At 43.8% G+C, this 18,022-nt stretch overlaps 1 protein-coding gene across 16 annotated transcripts in view; it reads left to right on the forward strand.

Moving 5' to 3' along the window:
* The window catches only part of EYA4 (EYA transcriptional coactivator and phosphatase 4), a 443,388-nt gene that overhangs the window by 322,056 nt on the left and 103,310 nt on the right, over positions 1 to 18,022 (forward strand). The window contains exon 2 of one of the 16 annotated variants that reach the window (XM_033939347.1): positions 16,228 to 16,322. The exons of the other annotated variants lie outside the window; for them this stretch is intronic. Within the exon in view, the coding sequence (XP_033795238.1) occupies positions 16,256 to 16,322 (67 nt within the window). The 5' untranslated portion in view covers positions 16,228 to 16,255. The remainder of the gene's footprint in view (positions 1 to 16,227; positions 16,323 to 18,022) is intronic. 16 annotated transcript variants of the gene reach the window in all.

Genomic DNA, 18,022 nt, shown 5'->3' on the forward strand with positions numbered 1-18,022 from the left:
AAAAAAGGCAGTATACAATTCCACATTCCCTTATATTAAAAAGGACATTTCCTGAAATTTTGGAGGCATGGCCAAAATTACCTAGACAAGTCAATTGCTTTTTTTTGGGGGGGAGGGGAAGGGTGGTGGTTTCAACGCTGTCACCTGAATTTAGGAGCATTTTTTAAGTGGGGAAATAGCCCAGTGGTTGGAGCACAACTTAAGAACTAGGGAAGCAGGAGTTCAAATCCCTCCAATGCTCATTTGTGACCTTAGGAAATTTGTGCATGCTGCTGAGATGGGCATGCAAATTAATTGATATACTCCAATAGCCCAATATTGTTCTTGGCGCTGACAATATAATATAAATTACATATCCCACAGCAGCATTAAATAATCATTAGAATTTATAAATAATAAATTATTTGTTTATCATTTGCTTATTTTTTACTACAGTCTTCAGATTGTGCCAACCAGCCAAATTATTCGTAGGCTTATTTCCTTTTATGGCTTTAATTCATCATCAGATCTTGATTAATATTTTTTCTAAAGTGCTTTGTGCTTCATGCAATTCATATGTGCATATAATTAAAGAATTCATTTATAATTTTTCAAAAACATTTTCTATAAAAATTAAAAAGCTTTTTGTACTTAGCTTTGGATTTGATTATATCTCTATTAGTTGTATGTCTGAACCTCAGGTGGGACCTATGGGTTCAACAAGTTTCGCCCGGAGGCTTTTTCAAGAACAAGTCCCCTACAAATAAAGGACAAAAGTGGTAAATGTGTCCATTTTGTTATAATAAACTTTCAAAAACATTCACAGTTGTAAGGTTGAATATTAAAATTACCCCTTTTACTTTGCTCCGCAACATCCCGATACTCAGTCTTCTATACAAAGATGGCCATGGCGGGTTTTTTTGGTTCTATTTAAATAGTATGAGTCACTCACTTCGTCACTGATGACAACGGATAAACAGGAGGAGACTAAACTAACGCCATCCATTCAATCTCTAAGTTTAATCCTCCTGAATGTACTATGTTCAGAGTGTAGATCCACCCGAGGTTCAAACATACAACTAATAGAGATATAATCAAATCTAAAGCTAAGTACAAAAAGCTTTTTAATTTTTATAGAAAAATGTTTTTGAAAAATGATACATGAATTCTTTAATTATATGCACATATGAGTTGCATGAAGCACAAAGCACTTTAGAAAAAATATTACTCAAGGTCTGATGATGAATCAAAGCCATAAAAGGAAATAAACCTACGAATAATTTGGCTGGTGGTTGGCATGATCTGAAGACTGTAGTAAAAATAAGCAATGGATAAACAAATAATTTATTATTTATAAATTCTAACGATTATTTAATGCTGCTGTGGGATTTGTAATGATGCAAATTAATTGAGGCATTCTGAAAAGTTGTGCACCTAGTAAATGTTTGCTGATGTCTAAAAGGCATAATGGTTCCTGCCATACACTGCAAGCAGTATATCAAATTCAATAAATACAATACAATACATGCAGATTCATGTTCAAGTGCCACCAACCCACCTTATCTGGGAACAGGCATATATGAAACCCACCCACTGATAGATTGTGAGCTCACAATCTATCAGTGGGTGGGTTTCATATATGCATGGAGAGTGTGGTGTGGTGGTTAAAGCTGCAGCCTCAGGACACTGAGGCTGTGGGTTCAAACCCATGCTGCTCCTTGTGACCCTGGTCAAGTTACTTAATCCCCCAATTGCCCCAGATACATTAGATAGATTGTGAGCCCAATTGTGAGCCAGGGAAAAAGGCTTGAGTACCTGAATAAATCGTTCTGCGCTCCCCTGGGAGAATGGTATATAAAATTAATTAATTAAATAAATAGTTATAGAACTCCGGCTAAGTTGCATAACTTGGACACCAGATTTCAGCATGTATAAGTTGATGACCAGTTAGGTGTGGGAATCAGAGCTGTTCTATAAAGGACGCTCACTTATTATAGCAGTGTATCGCAAACTGTGTGCTTAAGCAGTTTCCAAGTCTGCCCTGACAAGATGCCGGAAAAGAGGAGAGGTGCCAGCGCGGGCTGAACGCATATAGGACATGCCTCTCATGGCGAGAGGCACATCCTGCAGTCAGCTGGCGTAGACGAATCTTCTCCTTGCCTGCATCTCTCCTCCTCTTCCCGCACCTCCCCTCCTCCAGGATCCCCCACCGAAGTGACGAGTTCAGGGTTGCAGCCAGATGGGCTTCCGCGCATGCATGGACATCAATGTGACGACATCATGCATGTGAGTGACATCATAACATTAATGTCTGTGCGCTTCTGGGTGCCTTCCGGCCAGGGCACTGGGTTTAGTGTGCCTTCTGGCCAAAATGTTTGTGGAACACTGCTTTATAGTATAACATTTAGGGCTCCTTTTACTAAGCTGTGATAGCGTTTTTAGCACACGCAGGATTTTAGCATGCGCTAAACCCACGCTACATGGCTAGAACTAATGCCAGCTCAATGCTGGCATTAAGGTCTTGCGCACGCGGCAATTCAGCGCACGCTAAAACCGCTATCACAGCTTAGTCAAAGGAGCCCTTAATGACAAATTTTCTTTATCCTTTTTGAACACTTTATATTATTCGCCTCTTAACCTTCTGTCCCTACAGGGACTCACCTTCAGCTACTGCTGAAAAGGGGAGACCTAATTCCAAACTAATATACAAATGTCTTAAGGTGCAAAACCTTCAACATCTACACATAACTCTCCAGCCGCCTTTTCAGCTACACTTCCTGCTCTTATTCCATTCGCTGTAGTTATGAGGTAGAATGTATCTCTTATGGATAAAAAAGAAACTTAGCTAGATAAGTGCACAGATAATGGAATTTAAAAATGTGTGTGATAAATATAAAGGATATCTTGTATGGGAGGCATGGAGCCAAACAAGCTTAATGTTGATTAGATGGCAACACTAGTAATTGAGAAGCAAAACCATTGCTGGGCAGGCTTTTAGGGCCTGATTGTTGAAACGTGTGTCCCGATTGCAGGCGGCGGTAGGCATCCTACTGCCGTCTGGCAGCCAATCGGGACACATGTAAAAAAAATGTGTTCGAGGCAGGATGCCTACATTGTAGGCCTCTGTAGCATGTTTACGGAGACGCATACCCATGCTTAAGCATTCCCAAGGCGGGGCATGGGTATGGGTTTCGCCCGGAAGTGGCTTATGCGTCAGTATGCGCCTCCATAGACGCGAGACAGATGCCTGAAATGTGGGCCTGCAAAATGCTGGCCTACATTTAAGACATTTGGCCGAGAGTGTAGGCACGATTCTGAATAGGACGCAGATGCGCGATTGACACGCAATCAACGGCCGCTTCTTAAGCAGCCTCTGATATCATCATCCTATATAGAAACAGGCTCTTATAGTCTCTGCCATGTTCGTGGCTGAATAGATAGGCCAATGCTGGGCAGGCTTCTAAGGTCTGTGTCCTGAACATGGCAAGGGAAAATCAAGGATGCTTATGTGGTATCACATCATACCTTATAAGTTTATCTTGTTGAGCAGCCTGGATGGACCATCTGATATGTGTATGTATGTGCAGGAATTTATTATACAAAAATTCTTTAAAACATACATAGCAAAACATTAAAAAACATATCCAAAACACTGGTCCTAATTTACAGATGGACCGGAGCCAGCACGGTCCGAAGAAACACTCCTTCCTCAGGGGTCCCTGCTGGTGGCACTTGATGTATCAGAGAACCAGATTGGGTAAAATAAACACAAGAGAAAACCGGCTGAGAATCTCCTGTCTAAATCGCAGCGATTTAGACAGGAGATTCTCAGACGGTTTTCTCTTGTGTTTATTTTATCCAATCTGGTTCTCTGCTACATCAAGTGCCACCAGTAGGGACCCCTGAGGAAGGAGTGTTTCTTTGAAACACGGACCGTGTTGAGTCCGGTCCATCTGTAAATTAGGACCAGTGTTATGTATGTTTTAAATAATTTTTGTATAATAAATTCCTGCACCCTGCACATTGTCCTACAATTTTGTTCTTGTTTTGTTTTGCATTTTTACTGCAGGCTCTGTTGGTTTTCTTTGTTTTGCTTTTGGATAGTATCTTTGATAGCATTGCTGCAGAAAAGAAGGTGCCAAGCAGAAAGGATATAGAGGCCCAGAGTTAATAGTTTTGATCTATCTGGAAAGCAAGTTTGATTTCTATTTGTTACTTATCACATATAAAATTTTCAGTGGGTGAAAAGGAACTGATGCATAGAGGTCTTGCTTTGCCTATGTACGAATCATCAGTCATCACTGATTTGACTTGCTTAGCCACAGGTAGTCTTCAGATAATACCACAGTATTACATTACCATCCACTTTGCGTTGTATTGACTAGTTTATTCAAGTTCTTCTCAGAGGAGTCGGTGATTATATTTCATTTCCCACAGGCTGTCCTAAGGGCAGTTGATTGCATACATTTAGCTATTTAGCCAGCATCTCAGTTTGAGAGGAATTATAAAAAACGGGAAATTAGTCACTCCCTGAACATGCAGGCTGTGTGCAATTCCAGAGGGATCATGACAGAGTTCTATAGCACTGCCTATCTCCACTGAAGCCTTTCAAAGAGATGTGACACATGCGTTAGTTATGACTGAGGCACATCTCAGTTAGAGGCCTCCTTTGTCTTTGTGTTCTTCTGTGTATTTTTTTCTTCCTTAAAAAACTTACTACACTGTCTTTTTCCCATCCTCACAGACGATTGGGGCTTTCATTCAAAACCTGTCAGTGGCATAGCGAGGGGAGGAGGCTGCCCCCCCCCCCCCCCGCTCCTTCTCTGTCACCCCTCGCTCCTTCCGCACTCCCCATTCCACACTCATGCTCTGCTTTCCCTTCCCTGTATCTCTTTAAATCTTCGCCAACGCAAGCAGCTTCTCCAGCCTGTCGCTTGCGCCGGTGTTGGCTTTCCCTCTGATGTCACTTCCTGGCCCTGCAATCCGGAAGTGATTTCAGAGGTAGCCAGGTCGGCACGAGCAGCAGGTCAGAGTAGTTGGTAGTGCTGGTGAAGATTTAAAGAGGTACAGGGGGCAGGGAAGAATGGAAGGAAGGGCACAAGCATGGCAGAGGGTGGAGAGGTGCCAGCACCCCCACCAAGATGACACCTGGGGCGGTCTGCCCCCCTCCCCTTTCTATGCCACTGCTGACTATTGACTCCTATTATTGGAAATTATTCAAACCTTTTTAAAACCCCGCTAAGCTAACTGATTTCACCACATTTTCCGCAATGAATTCCAGAGTTTAATTACACGTTGTGTGAAAAATATATTTTCTCTGGTTTGTTTTAAATCTACTACTTAGTAGCTTCATCGCATGCCCCCTACCAGCAGCCTTAGTATTTTTGGAAAAAGTGAACAAGCAATTCACATCTGCCTTTTCCACTCCACTCAATATTTTATAGACTTCTATCATAGCAGTCATCTCTTCTCCAAGCTGAAGATCCCTAGTCACTTTAGTCTCTCCTTGTCCCAAACCTTTTATCATTATTTTTGTCCTTCTCGGTACTTTTTCTAATTCCGCTATATCTTTTTTGAGATACAGTGACCAGAACAATGTTGGGCATTATAACATTTTCATCTTTGTTTTCCATTCCTTTCCTGATAATTCCTAACATTCTATTTGCTTTCTTAGCTGCCACCACACATTGAGCTGAGGGTTTCAATGTATCCTCAACGATGACACCTAGATCCTTTTCCTGGGCAGTGACTCCTAACATAGAACCCAGCATCACATAGCTGTAGTTCGGGTTCTTCTGTCCCACATGCATCACTTTGTACTTGCTCACATTAAAAGTCATCTGCCATTTTGATGCACAGTCTTCTAGTCTCGCAAGGTCCTCTTGCAATTTTTCACAATTCTCTTGTGATTTAACAACTTTGAATAATCAGTGGATTTCCCCAAGTCCATCTTAATAACAGATTATGGACTTTTAGGAAATTATCCAAACTTTTTTTTTAATCCAAACCTTTTTTAAATCCTGCTAAGCAAACTGCTTATACCAAATTCTCTGGCTATAAATTCCAGGATTTAATTACACGTCGAGTGAAGAAATATTTTCTCCAATTTGTTTTAAATCTACTACTTAGTAGGTTCATTGCGTACCCCATACTCTTAGTATTTTTAGAAAGAGTAAACAAGAAATTCATATCTACTCGTTCCACTCCACTCTATCATATCTCCCTTGAGCCATCTCTTCTCACAGATTGAAGAGCCACAGGCACTTCTCTTTGTTGTAAACCACTCTGAACTAGTCTTAGTCGTCCTGCAGGGATAATTTAATGTTTTACTAGACATTCTGGACAAAACTTAAATGTTGTGAGTTAGATGATGTAAAAACAGATATAAGTGCCAAAAAGGTATCCAAAGTGACCAGATAACCACAGAGACAAAGTAAAGTTTGCCGCCACCTGGACCCCCATACTCCTGACACCCCCCCCCCTGCAGAGAGATCAGCAGGAAGGATGCCCACTCCATTCTGCCTTGGCCACCTGGACCCCCCTCCCCCAACCCCTTTACCAGCCTCTGTAAATTATATAGATGAATACTACAGGCCCTCCTGCTGGCAGGCTCACCTCTTCAAAATGCTGGGCCTTCTCTTTCCTGGTGCCACTGGGAGGGATCTAAGGCCCTGATTGGTTCATTGGGTGGAGCCTTAGGCACCTGAGCCAATCAGGGCCATAGCCTCCTGCCGGTGTATTAAAGAATGCACCAGGCAGGGGCCAAAGCACCTAAAGCCCCTCCCCTGGCCATTTCCTCCTGCCACAGCCACCCAGACCCCCACAGTCCCGCTTCTCCCCCCTCCCCGAAAGTCATCAGCAGGAGGGGTGCCCACTTCTTCCTACCTTGGCCACCAGACCCTCCACATTCTCGACCCCCTGAGAGATCAAGACCACCCAGACCCCACACATAAACTCCCAACCCCCTGTGAAGATTGACAGCAAGAGGGATGCCCACACCCTCCTGCCTGCGCCACCTGTACCCCCCCCCCCCCACCAAACTGTCTCCATACCTTATACAGTAGACAGCAGGAGGGATGCTCAGTTTGTCCTGCTGGCAGGCCTGCCTTTTCAAAATGACAAGCCTTATCCTTCACAGTGCATCCTGGGATTCACTGGGAGGGGCCTATTGCCCTGATTGGCTCAGGTGCCTATGGCCCCTCCTGGGAGAAGGACCTTAGGCGCTTGAGCCAATCAGTGTCTTAGGACCCTCCCAGTGTATACCATGATGCACCAGGAAGGGGAAGGCCTGCCATTTTGAATAGGTGGGTCTGCCAGCAGGAGGAAATGGGCATGCCTCCTGCTGTCTTCTGAATAAAGTATGGGGAGGGTCAGGGGGCATGGGGTGTCTGGGTGATCAAGGCAGGAGGGAATGGGCATCCTTCTTGCCAATGATCTTCTTGGGGGGGGGGCAGTATGGGGGATCTGGGTGACTGTGATCTTCATGGCGGGGAATCGGGAGTATGGAGGCATCCGAGTTTCTGAGGCAGGAGGGAGTGGGCATCCCTCCTGTAGATCTTCACTGGGAGATTGGGAGGTCCAGAGATCCTTGGCTGAGGCAAGAGAGGAGTGCTTAAAATGTGCCTTTAATACTTGCATATATGGCATACCTGCTGGTAACAGTTATCTGTCTAGACCTGTTGGTAACTTCGAGTCATTAAAGACATTGCTAGATTTTTGTGCATCAATCGGAGTGCTCGTTTTAATATTAATGACCTCATTTTAATACTAATGAGCTCGTTTGCAAAGCAGAGTCAAAGGTTACAACAAATGCATGGAAAAGCTCACGGTGTGCCTCAGCTGGTAAATTACTTAGACGCTAAACCAATTTAAACAGGTTTAGCGACGATCATTAAACACATGGTGAGTTTAGTGCATCCAGGCCTGGGGGACATAGATTTGCAGCCTGTTTCTTTTAGTTAACCTTTGCTAAAATGAATGGTTTGATTCTGAACTTAGTCTCAGAAGGCCTGAGGTTTGCCTATCTTTAGCTCTCTTCTTGTTTTGCAGGCATTTTGGAAAAGGTCAGAGAAAGAAGGTTATAGACGGGCAACCTCTAAATATGAATCTTTATATTTATGATCTTGGACAAAATGAGTTAAGTAACCGCTAATTATTTAGAACAAAATTTATCTGCTGAAAATCCAGAAATCCAATTAGAGGCAAGATAGGTGGCTAAAGAGCAAGAATCTGCCTAGACTTCTTAACTACTACTACTAATTATTTCTATAGATGTAAACAGCACTGTTCAGAGTCAAGGCATATGTTTGAAATTTGAATTAGAGATAGATAATAAGAAACAAGGGCTAATTCTATAACTGGGCACTTTGATTTAGGCATCTCAAGATTCATGGTGAGAGCTTATTCTAGAACAGAATCTGGGCACCCAGATTCCATTATAGAATGCTAGTATAACCTGGGAACCGCGCATCTTATATTTATGTGCCCACCATTGCACAAGTTTTAGGCCTGGCATAACTGCAGTTGCGCAAATATGGCATGAACATGCAGGGCAGGATTAATTCGTCGAGGGCCCCTAGGCACACAAGTACACTTCTTACTGGAGTCTAGCCTGTCACAATGATCAGCTCTTTTGATGGCAAGGCTAGGTTTAGCAAGAGCCTTACCTGCCACAAGCAGAGCTTCAGGGTTAGGGTTGTGACACCTCCTTATATTTATATGCTATGCCACTCTGATTCTACAACTTCAGGAGTTTAAATTATTTTTAACAACTTTATTTATTTTTTCTTTTCTTTTCACTGACCTCTGAACCTAGATTCTCTCTACCTAAAAGTTATTAATTATGGGCTCCTTTTGCAAAAGTGCGCTAGCGTTTTTAGTGCATGCACCAGATTAGCGCGCACTATAGCGCACGCGACCTGAAAAACTACCGCCTGCTCAAGAGGAGGCGGTAGCGGCTAGCGCGCATGATATTTTAGCACGCGCTATTCTGCGCGTTAAGGCCCTAACGCACCTTTGTAAAAGGAGCCCTATGTTTTTCTAGCTGGAGCTTTTCCCCCTAATACCTACCCAGTTGTGTTCATCCTTCCCTTATTATTCTTGATATATATTGTAATCTTTCCTTAACTTCTATTCCTTTTGTTTCTGTTGATTTTGTGTTGTTTACTGATGTGTTTTAGTGTGTGTGTGTATATATATATATATATTTATTTATTTATTTATTTTCATTGCTTTAATATTCCCTCCCTCGCTTTTAAATTGTAAACCGCTTAGATTTAACTTCTGTTAATTTTGGCAGCATATCAAATAAACTGAACTAAATTAAACTTAGGCCCCCTGCTAGCAATTTTGCAATTAAGTGTATAGTTATGCACTTAATAAGTAAAGTGGTACCTTGGTTTTTGAGCATAATTCGTTCCAGAATCATGCTCGTAATCCAAAGCGCTCGTATATCAAAACAACTTTCCCCATAGGAATTAATGGAAACTCGGACGATTCATTCCACATCCCAAAAACTTTAATACTGTAGATTAATTACCATTAGCAACGACTCCACCGCTGCCTCAGCCATGGACATATCTGCGTGGCTCCTCCAGTTCTCTCGGGGAGGACTCTGCCGCCTTTCTCTGCCTCTCATGTAGCTCTGGGAACCAGAGAGGGGGCTTTACTGCAGGGTGCTCATGTTGTAACAGTGCATGAGCTGTGGGTTGTGCGGGTGATGATGTTGCACCCCAGCTCCAGGGTATTGGCTATAGGCAAGCTGCGCTTCTTGCATCATGGCCACGGCGGCCACTGCTGCCGCAACCGAGCCCAAATAGGCACCGTTGGCCCAGCCGTTTATGTGTGCATAGCCGCTCCTGGATGCCACCGCTGCACCCCCGCTGGGACTCACCAGGTGCAGGCCCACCCCTGCCAGACTCACCCCGACTCCTATGCTGACCATGGGGCCTCCGCTGGTGCCAGCTGCCAGCAGCCCACCAGCCAGCGAGTACTTGTCCTTCTTGATCAGGGTCTTGGTCTTACACCGGCAACCACTTAGCCTCGTCAAGAGCCCAGTCCACCATTGTGTCCATGCCGTCATCCAAGCTCTGCCCCCTTTTGATTGCACTTCCTGTTTCCGGTGGAGCTGGATGCAGCATGAGCAAGGCGGTAGTGCCAGCGTGGGTTGATGTCCACTGGAGGTAAGGGTTGGGGGGTGGGCTCTGCTCGCTTATCGTGTCAACACTCGTTTTGCTCGAGTGTTTTGCTCGTCTTGCAAAACACTCACAAACCATGTTACTTGCAAACCAAAGTTTAACTGTTCTAGTTTTCTGTATATTTTTGCATGCAAGGGGTGCATAAATGCAGGCATTCATCTATAGAACTACTCATCATGCTCAGGATGCTTGGGCTAGCTTTTAAAATATATTTTTAATTTAAAAGGCTCTTTTTAAATAGGCTATAGAAAACAGAATTATAATATCTAGGTGGAGATTTGCTTATTTTTCCCTGTATTTTACAAAAGGCTCTATTGTGGAGCTTTTTATAAAAAAGATATAAGGATGTGCAGGACTGCACATATAGGGCCGGATTCTGTATAGGACACCAGTTTCTGCAGCCGCCTAAGAAGTGGCTGAAAATCACACACAGGCATCCTATACAGAATCGCATCTGCCCTAAGGGACAGACACCCATCCCCGCCTATCCATCCCAATTCTCTAACCAGCGGCCATGTCACAGGCGCCGGTTAAAGAATCATGCCTTATCCATTGCCATCAGTTGATCGTGGCAAAGGAATTTCCCTGCCATGATCAGCTGAGTGGCTGCGGCAGGAACCCCCGAATCCCCCCCCCCCCCGTGAAGTTGGCTGGCAGGATGCCCACTCCCTCTCACCGGAACCCCTGAACTCCCAGCTGTAAAATAAGCCGGGCAGGAGCAATGCTCACCCCCTCCTGCCCCAGAAACTCCACCCCTAAGCAAGCTGTGCAGGAGGGATGCCCACTCTCCTGCCCCAGAGTAAGCCGGGCAGGAGGGACCCCAACCCCCCTAAAAAAAACCCTGTCTTTGTTCCCCCCCTCCCGCACCCCCACCCCCCACCCCTTAATACCTTTCAGTTGAATGTTCAGCAGAAGAGGTGCTCACATCCTCCAGCTGGCTGGCCCGCCACTCCAAAATAGTGGGCCTTCCACTTCCCAGTGCATACTGGGGTGCACCGGGGAGGGACCTAAGGCTCTGATTGGCTCAGATACCTAAGGTCCCTCCCATAAACAAAAGCTACTTTCTGAAGAGATTTTAAATGCCATAGAATTGCCCATTATTTCTACGTATTGATTTAGGAATATATCAAAATGCTTTGAGTGTTGTTTGAGGATTGAAACTGATTGTGTGCAGCTTTTCCTACTGAAGTATGCCTGTGTGTGACATGTGCTAGATTTTCTGTTCTCTTGAAAACACTGACTGGAGTCTTTTTACTAAGCTGTGTTAACGGTTTTAGTGAGAGATTTACCACACATCTGTTAACATGACATAATGCAGAACAGTCAAGAGCTAACTCTATTGTGCATCATACTTCATGCATGGTAGCAAACTTATTCTATGTTAACTGCATGGCAACCTGTTCAAAAATGCTGGGAATGCCACCACACTTCAGAGGTATTACAATTACCATGAATTACTTTCCGCTGTCACCACATGATAACTGCAGTACCTTAACACTGATGTTATGATTGTAATAATGGGTCCTGTTCCACCTAGGACATTCATCTTCAGCCCTGCTATCTTTCAGCCATTGTGAGAGCAACAAAAAGAAATCCAACCAAATCTGCAAAAAAACCACCAAAACAGCGATTGAGGAGAGGTTACTGTATCGGAGCGAATCGCGGGTGCATAACGAGTCAATGCTACTGGATTGAAAGCAGTTGTTACCTTCATTTTTTGCGATATATTTTATACCTTATTTACCATGGACCCTGACGAAGGCGTGTTGTCCGAAACACGGACCATGTTGGGTCTCTTGGTTGGTAAAAAGGTTTTATATTACTGCATTTTAACCTTGGTACAATAAACTTTTGCCTGCATCTTGTAAATTATCTGCAGTTTTTGGTTTGGTTTTCCTGTTTCGGCCATTGTGAACCATTAAACCTGCCCCCCCCCTCCCTTAAGACACTGGGCCTTCCTACACCTGGGACTGCCCACCATCTGTTACTGGGCCAGCTCTGCCACCTCAGGCACTGAGCTTCACTCTGCCTGGGGCCAGCTGCTATTGCTAGGCCCTGCTCCACCTGCCGTCATCTCCCTTGCCTCTCAGCCACTGAGCCGGAGTGTCCATTGCCTTGGCCACTTAGCCCCACGTTGCCTGATAACTTCCACCATTGCAGCCACTGAGCTGCACAATGCCTAGGACAATTTGCTAGCTACCCACCATCTTAGCCACTGTCACCTGAAAACAGCAGCGACTTCCTTTTTTGGGAGAATTTTCATCATCGGGGGTTCAATACTGCTACATCCATAACTCATTAGTATTAGTTAGGGTTACAAGACGTCCGGATTTCCCTGGTCATGTCCTCCTTTTGAGGACATGTCTGGGGGTCCAGATGGCTTTTCTAAACGCAGCTCTTTGCCCGGGTTTTGAAAAGCCTCCTCAAATCACGTCGGGCAAGGAGAAAATCCACTCATGTGCAGATTTCTTTCCTGCCCGACATGAGCAGGCAGCAGAGGGGCGGGGCTGGGGCAGGACTGTGGGTGGGATTAGGGCATTACAGGGTGGGGAAGGGTAGAACTGGGCGGGCCTGGAGCAGGTCTAGGTGTCCTGGCAACCCTAGTTTTAGTGCTTAATTATTCCAGCTAACTACAAGTCACTAGCTTATAGTTTAGCTTTCCCCAGGTTGGAGAAATCCTTCCTTTCTCAGCTACGAATCCAAGGGCCAGACATGAAGATACCAAGAGAATGTGTAAGCCCTCTCTCATTAGTCATTCTTTTATTAATCTTCTTGAAATCCAGCTGTCTATGGATTCAATTCTTCACATATTGTTGGTAATCTACCTTCCCAATGAATGCATTCATGGAATCTCACCTCACTCTTTACATCATATATTCCAACATATATTGTACCCATAGAGTTGTGCTATTATTTGTTTGCAGTAAGAATAATATGCAGCTTTAAGTTTTCAGTGAAAGTCAAGAATTTGCTAAGCAGATCCCTCTAGTCCAGAGGTTCTCAACCCAGTACGCAGAACACACCCAGCCAGTCAAGTTTTCAGGATACCCATAATAATTATGCATGAGAGATTTGCGCTGCATGCAAATCTCTCTCATGCATACTCATTCTGGATAGCATGACAACCTGGCTCTGGGTGTGTTCCAAGGACTGGGTTTGAAAACCCCTGCTCTAGTCTGAAACTTCCTGGGTATTCCAGGGAGTGATAGAAAGAATAGATGGCATGAATGGGCAGACTGGATAGGCCATATGGTCTTTGCCTTCATTTTTTTCTGTTTCTATAATATCTGAATTTATGAAAGCTTGGAAAAAGTTCATAGGCTCTCTAAGACAGTGATAGGGAGGCATTGATGGGCAGACTGGATAGACTATTTCATCTTTATCTGCCTTCATTTTCTCTGTTTCTATTAGAGAATGACACGGGAACACATTTTTCCCCTTCCCGGAGCTCAATTTTCCCGTCCCGGCCCCTCAAGTTTTGTCGCGGTCTCTGCCCCATTCCTGTAAGCTCTGCTTTAACCACACAAGCCTCAAACACTTATGGTTTTAAAGCATTTGAGGCTTGTGCAGATGAGGACAGAGCTTGCAGGAATAGGGCAGAGACAAGAAAAGAACTTGACGGGATGGGAAAATCAGTCGCTGTGTCATTCTTTAGTTTCTATGTATGTTTCCTTTCTGAGAGTCACAAGTGCCTGATCACCCATTGATAGCTCTCATTATACTGCCAAAGTTTGCAGATCCTGCCCTTTTGTTGCTACAGTTCAATCCAACTAAAGTCATTTTTGCATATATGTCATAATATTCTGACTGATGTAATAGCGCATTGATCTGAAGTGCAGACTTTCCAGTAAGGGCCTTTTTCCATTTATGGTACTTAAAAAATCAGCACCAACTAGAACGGTTCTTAGCACGATTCTACAAGGTGCTTGCACCTTTTTTAGAACCATGCTTAGCATCTGTCTCTGATTCATAACTTAGGCACAGTGGCGTATCCAGGGTGAGTGGCGCCTGGGGTGGTGGAGCCCCTCTCCTGCCCTCTGCAGTGTGTGCCCATTCCCCGTACCTTTTTAACTTTTGGCGCGAGCATCCACCAACTTGCGGCCCATGTTAGCTTCAGCACTCTCTCTGTTGTCACTCCCTAAGCAAAGGCATGGGTCCCGGAAGTGATGTCAGACAGAGCGCCGAAGCCAATACGGGCAGCAAGTTGGTGGCTGCTTGCACCAAAGTTAAAAAAGTATGGGTGCAGGGTAGGGGCACACGCATGGAAGGGGGAGGAGTGGCAAGGGGCAGAGAGGAGGAGGGGTGCTGGCGCCCTGAGGAAGACCACACCAGGGGCAGACTGTCCCCCCGCACTCCCCTTACTACACCACTGCTTAATCGCAACCATTTAGGCCAGCTAAAACCAGGCCTAAATGCCTACGCCTACAGATTGGGCATATTCTGTAATTTTTAGGAATGCCCCTAATTGGCCCCAGCCATGCCCCTTTTCAAATTTGCAAACTGGAATTGGCACATACTTTTTATAGACTTATGCTTTCTGAGTTAGCATAAATTATGAGGTAATTGCCAATTAATCAATTAAGCTATGCACGTACATTGGCCTATGTGGTGCACTGATGCCGTATACAGAATTTGGGAGTAAGTGTACACAGAGGTAGTGTTTCAGTGGAGATCAAGCAGATTTTGCATAAATTAATTATAAAATATTTTAATTGACATGCATATGTAAAACATCAAAGCATGTACTCACACTTGCTCTGGGCCCAATGTAACTTCCATGCGTACAATGGAGGTGCAGTTTTTGTTTATAATAATGCTGTATTTTATAAAGACCCACACTGGCTAGTATTGAAAGTTAGATAACTGGGTAGAGAAGTTCCTACTCATTCATCTCCCACTGACAAGTTGTATCTGAATGCTCAGCCACTGATTATCTGAACAGACTGCTGCAGCATCGAGACTTTACCTGGTGAGTGACAGCTTTCAGTCTGCTAACCAGGTATGTCCCCAGATAGGACAGCAAAAAAGTTGACCTCTTTCCACTCTGAACATCGGCCAGCACCTGGATAACATCCGACCTCTACTGATAACCTAGAAATTTGATGCCGTGCCCTGAGTAGGGCCCGGAATTGAATCTTCCAGTTATTTTTCACTTGTGACAGTCAACACTGCAAGAGTCACTGGTCCTATGGGCTCAATATTGGGCCCATTAGGTGCCTATTTTAAGCATATTTTATAAAGACACATAGGTGCTGCTGTGCGTTTATAAAAGTCTTAAAATAAATGCCTACTTACCCTCTTAAAATAAACACCCCATTATAAAGTAACCTTCCACTGCAAATGTCAATATTATAAAACCCACTGGACACCTGGACTGAATAATGGACCAGGTTTTTGTTTTTTTTTTCCATATTTATTAACTGCCTTTTCATGCAGAGATTCACACAAGGTGGTTTACAATACATTGAATAGTTTCCCTATCTGTTCTAGTGGGCTTCCAATCTAACTGTGCTACCTGGGGCAATGGGGGGTTGAGTGCAGGGTGCAGGCTGGGATTGATAATCACTAGGTCACTCCCCCCCCCCCCCATCAGAAATTGAAAACATTGGTTAAGAAAGGAGGGATACTTTTGGGTCCTGCTGATAACCTGATAATGAGATAGGAAGTTAGCTGCTCTGTTCCACTTACTCCATTTTATTTGAATTGCGAAGTTGGATGCTGCCAAGGGGAAGCGGAGACTACAACACATCAAAAGGCAGGCAGACAACTGGGCAGCTGAGACTCCACATGCTCAGTTGGTAGCATAAGGAGTCTGTATCAAGAGAGGTTGTGCAGGTGGGATACAGCTGGTGAAACCATCCTCCTCATCATCACTTATTCACGTTTTGTTTAAAACTAGAGAGCTCGCAGCTTGCCGCACCATATTGAGAGAGACGCAGGGAGTTTTGGCAGCTGGGACATCATCAATGCTAAGCATAGTCTGAAATTTCTTATAGTGAGCTTAATGAGAGTTTGAACTGTTTTGAAGTGTACTCCAATTTCCTCACATCAGGAGAGATGCAGAACTGTGCAGTTGATACATGTGTAGAGAACAGGACATCAAGACATATACAGAGAACTATGCAGTTGGGACCCCGTCTACGATAAGTATATCTTGATATATATTTTTTTAATATAGTAAAGTCACACTTAAAGTTCACTCTTTTTTCATGAATTTTTGCACCTTTTTTTTTTTTTTTTTTGTATTAGGGAGTTCTGTGTACGTGTCCGGAGACTATGAAAGATGCTTTGTGTTCATTTCATTGCAGTAGAACTGCATAGTATAGTACAAATGATGCAGAATATAATGCACTGATTTTGCGGTGTGCTTGTAGATGTTCATAACAAGCCCTATGCAGCCTGGCTTTGTTTATTTGCCTTGCAACTTAAAAATAAAGTAAAAAACAAAACAAAAAAGGATTCCAAAAATAGTGCCAGCAATATTTGGAATCTGAATGCATCAGACTTTTGATTTTATGTTAACCTAAACTACTAGTTAATTTAAGAAATTTGGGATGGAAGATTTCACTGTGCTTCAGAATGTTTGGTTTGTGTGCGCATTGTTTTATATTTTGCTTGTCTTCCTCATGCAACGCCTGGTTTCTAAGGACAAGACCATTAATATCTATATTAATATCTATTTATATATCTATATCTCTATAGTTACTGTGTAGATAGATAGATAGATATGGGGTCGGTATTCAAAGTGAGTTAACCAGTTAAGAAAGGCTCTTATCCAGTTATCTCGCTTTGACTACGTAGGTCCCGAGGGAATATTCAACAGCACTTACCAGGATATCTCCTGACTATCTCTGAATATACCCTGAAATCAGTAAAGCTGAAACTGGCTATCGTGTGGATAGTCCAAGGGCAGAGTTAGCACTTAACTGTTAAGTGCCAATATTCAGTCCCTAACCAGTTAAGTTAACTGAGCAAACAGGACCCCATAAATTAGCAGTCCTATCTTTGCTGGCTTTAACTTATCCAGTTAAGGGCTGATTAACAGCATTTTTCTGGTTATGTTTTGACTGCGCCCGCACACCCGGGCACTGATGCCTTTATAACAATGGAAAAGAAAGGTATAGGGAGGCTTAATCATGAATACATTTAAATGTGTTGGAAAGTACATTGTATGAAATTTGATTGAGAGGCAGAGCAGAGAATGCATCAGAAGGGTAAAATGGGATTGGCATGGAAAATAAGTAAGCTGCAAAATTTCTTGCTGGTGGAGATGGAGTCGTCTGAAACGCTAAGCTTTTCTACTAGCAGGCGCTGGACTGGGCACCCGAGGGAGGCTGAAATCAGCTGTGGAAAACCCCGCTATTTCCAACATAAAAGGGAAGCCATATAGTTGAACGCAGTCACGGGCACGCTCCTGTGGGTATGTGATCGAAGGGTCATTGATCAAAGGGGCACATTTTGCCCCTTAGGAGCCCTTTTGGAGCACATAGGAGCAAAGAGCCCGTAAGTAATCCTCTGAAAATGGGGAAGCGTAAAGTTAGAAAGAAAGGTTTGGCCCCAGTGAGGGTTGTGGGGCCTATGGATTTCCATCTTTAAGATCTGACTTTTGAATACGGATTTGAAATCTCCTATATTTTCACCATTGTCAGATCCTTCTCTTCCCTCCAGGGGACCTACCCCTCCCCCAAAACTATCGTCTACAGTAATTAATATACAACAAGATGCTAAGACTCTCAGCACCATAGTTAATGGTATAGTTCTGTTAATGGTTCTGTTAATGGTAATGTTGCTGCTAATTCTTCACAATTTGATGGATCTTTGTCTGACATTCAGGTACTTACTCCGGT

This window comes from Geotrypetes seraphini, chromosome 3 (assembly GCF_902459505.1).
Source record: "Geotrypetes seraphini chromosome 3, aGeoSer1.1, whole genome shotgun sequence".
NCBI lineage: Eukaryota > Metazoa > Chordata > Amphibia > Gymnophiona > Dermophiidae > Geotrypetes > Geotrypetes seraphini.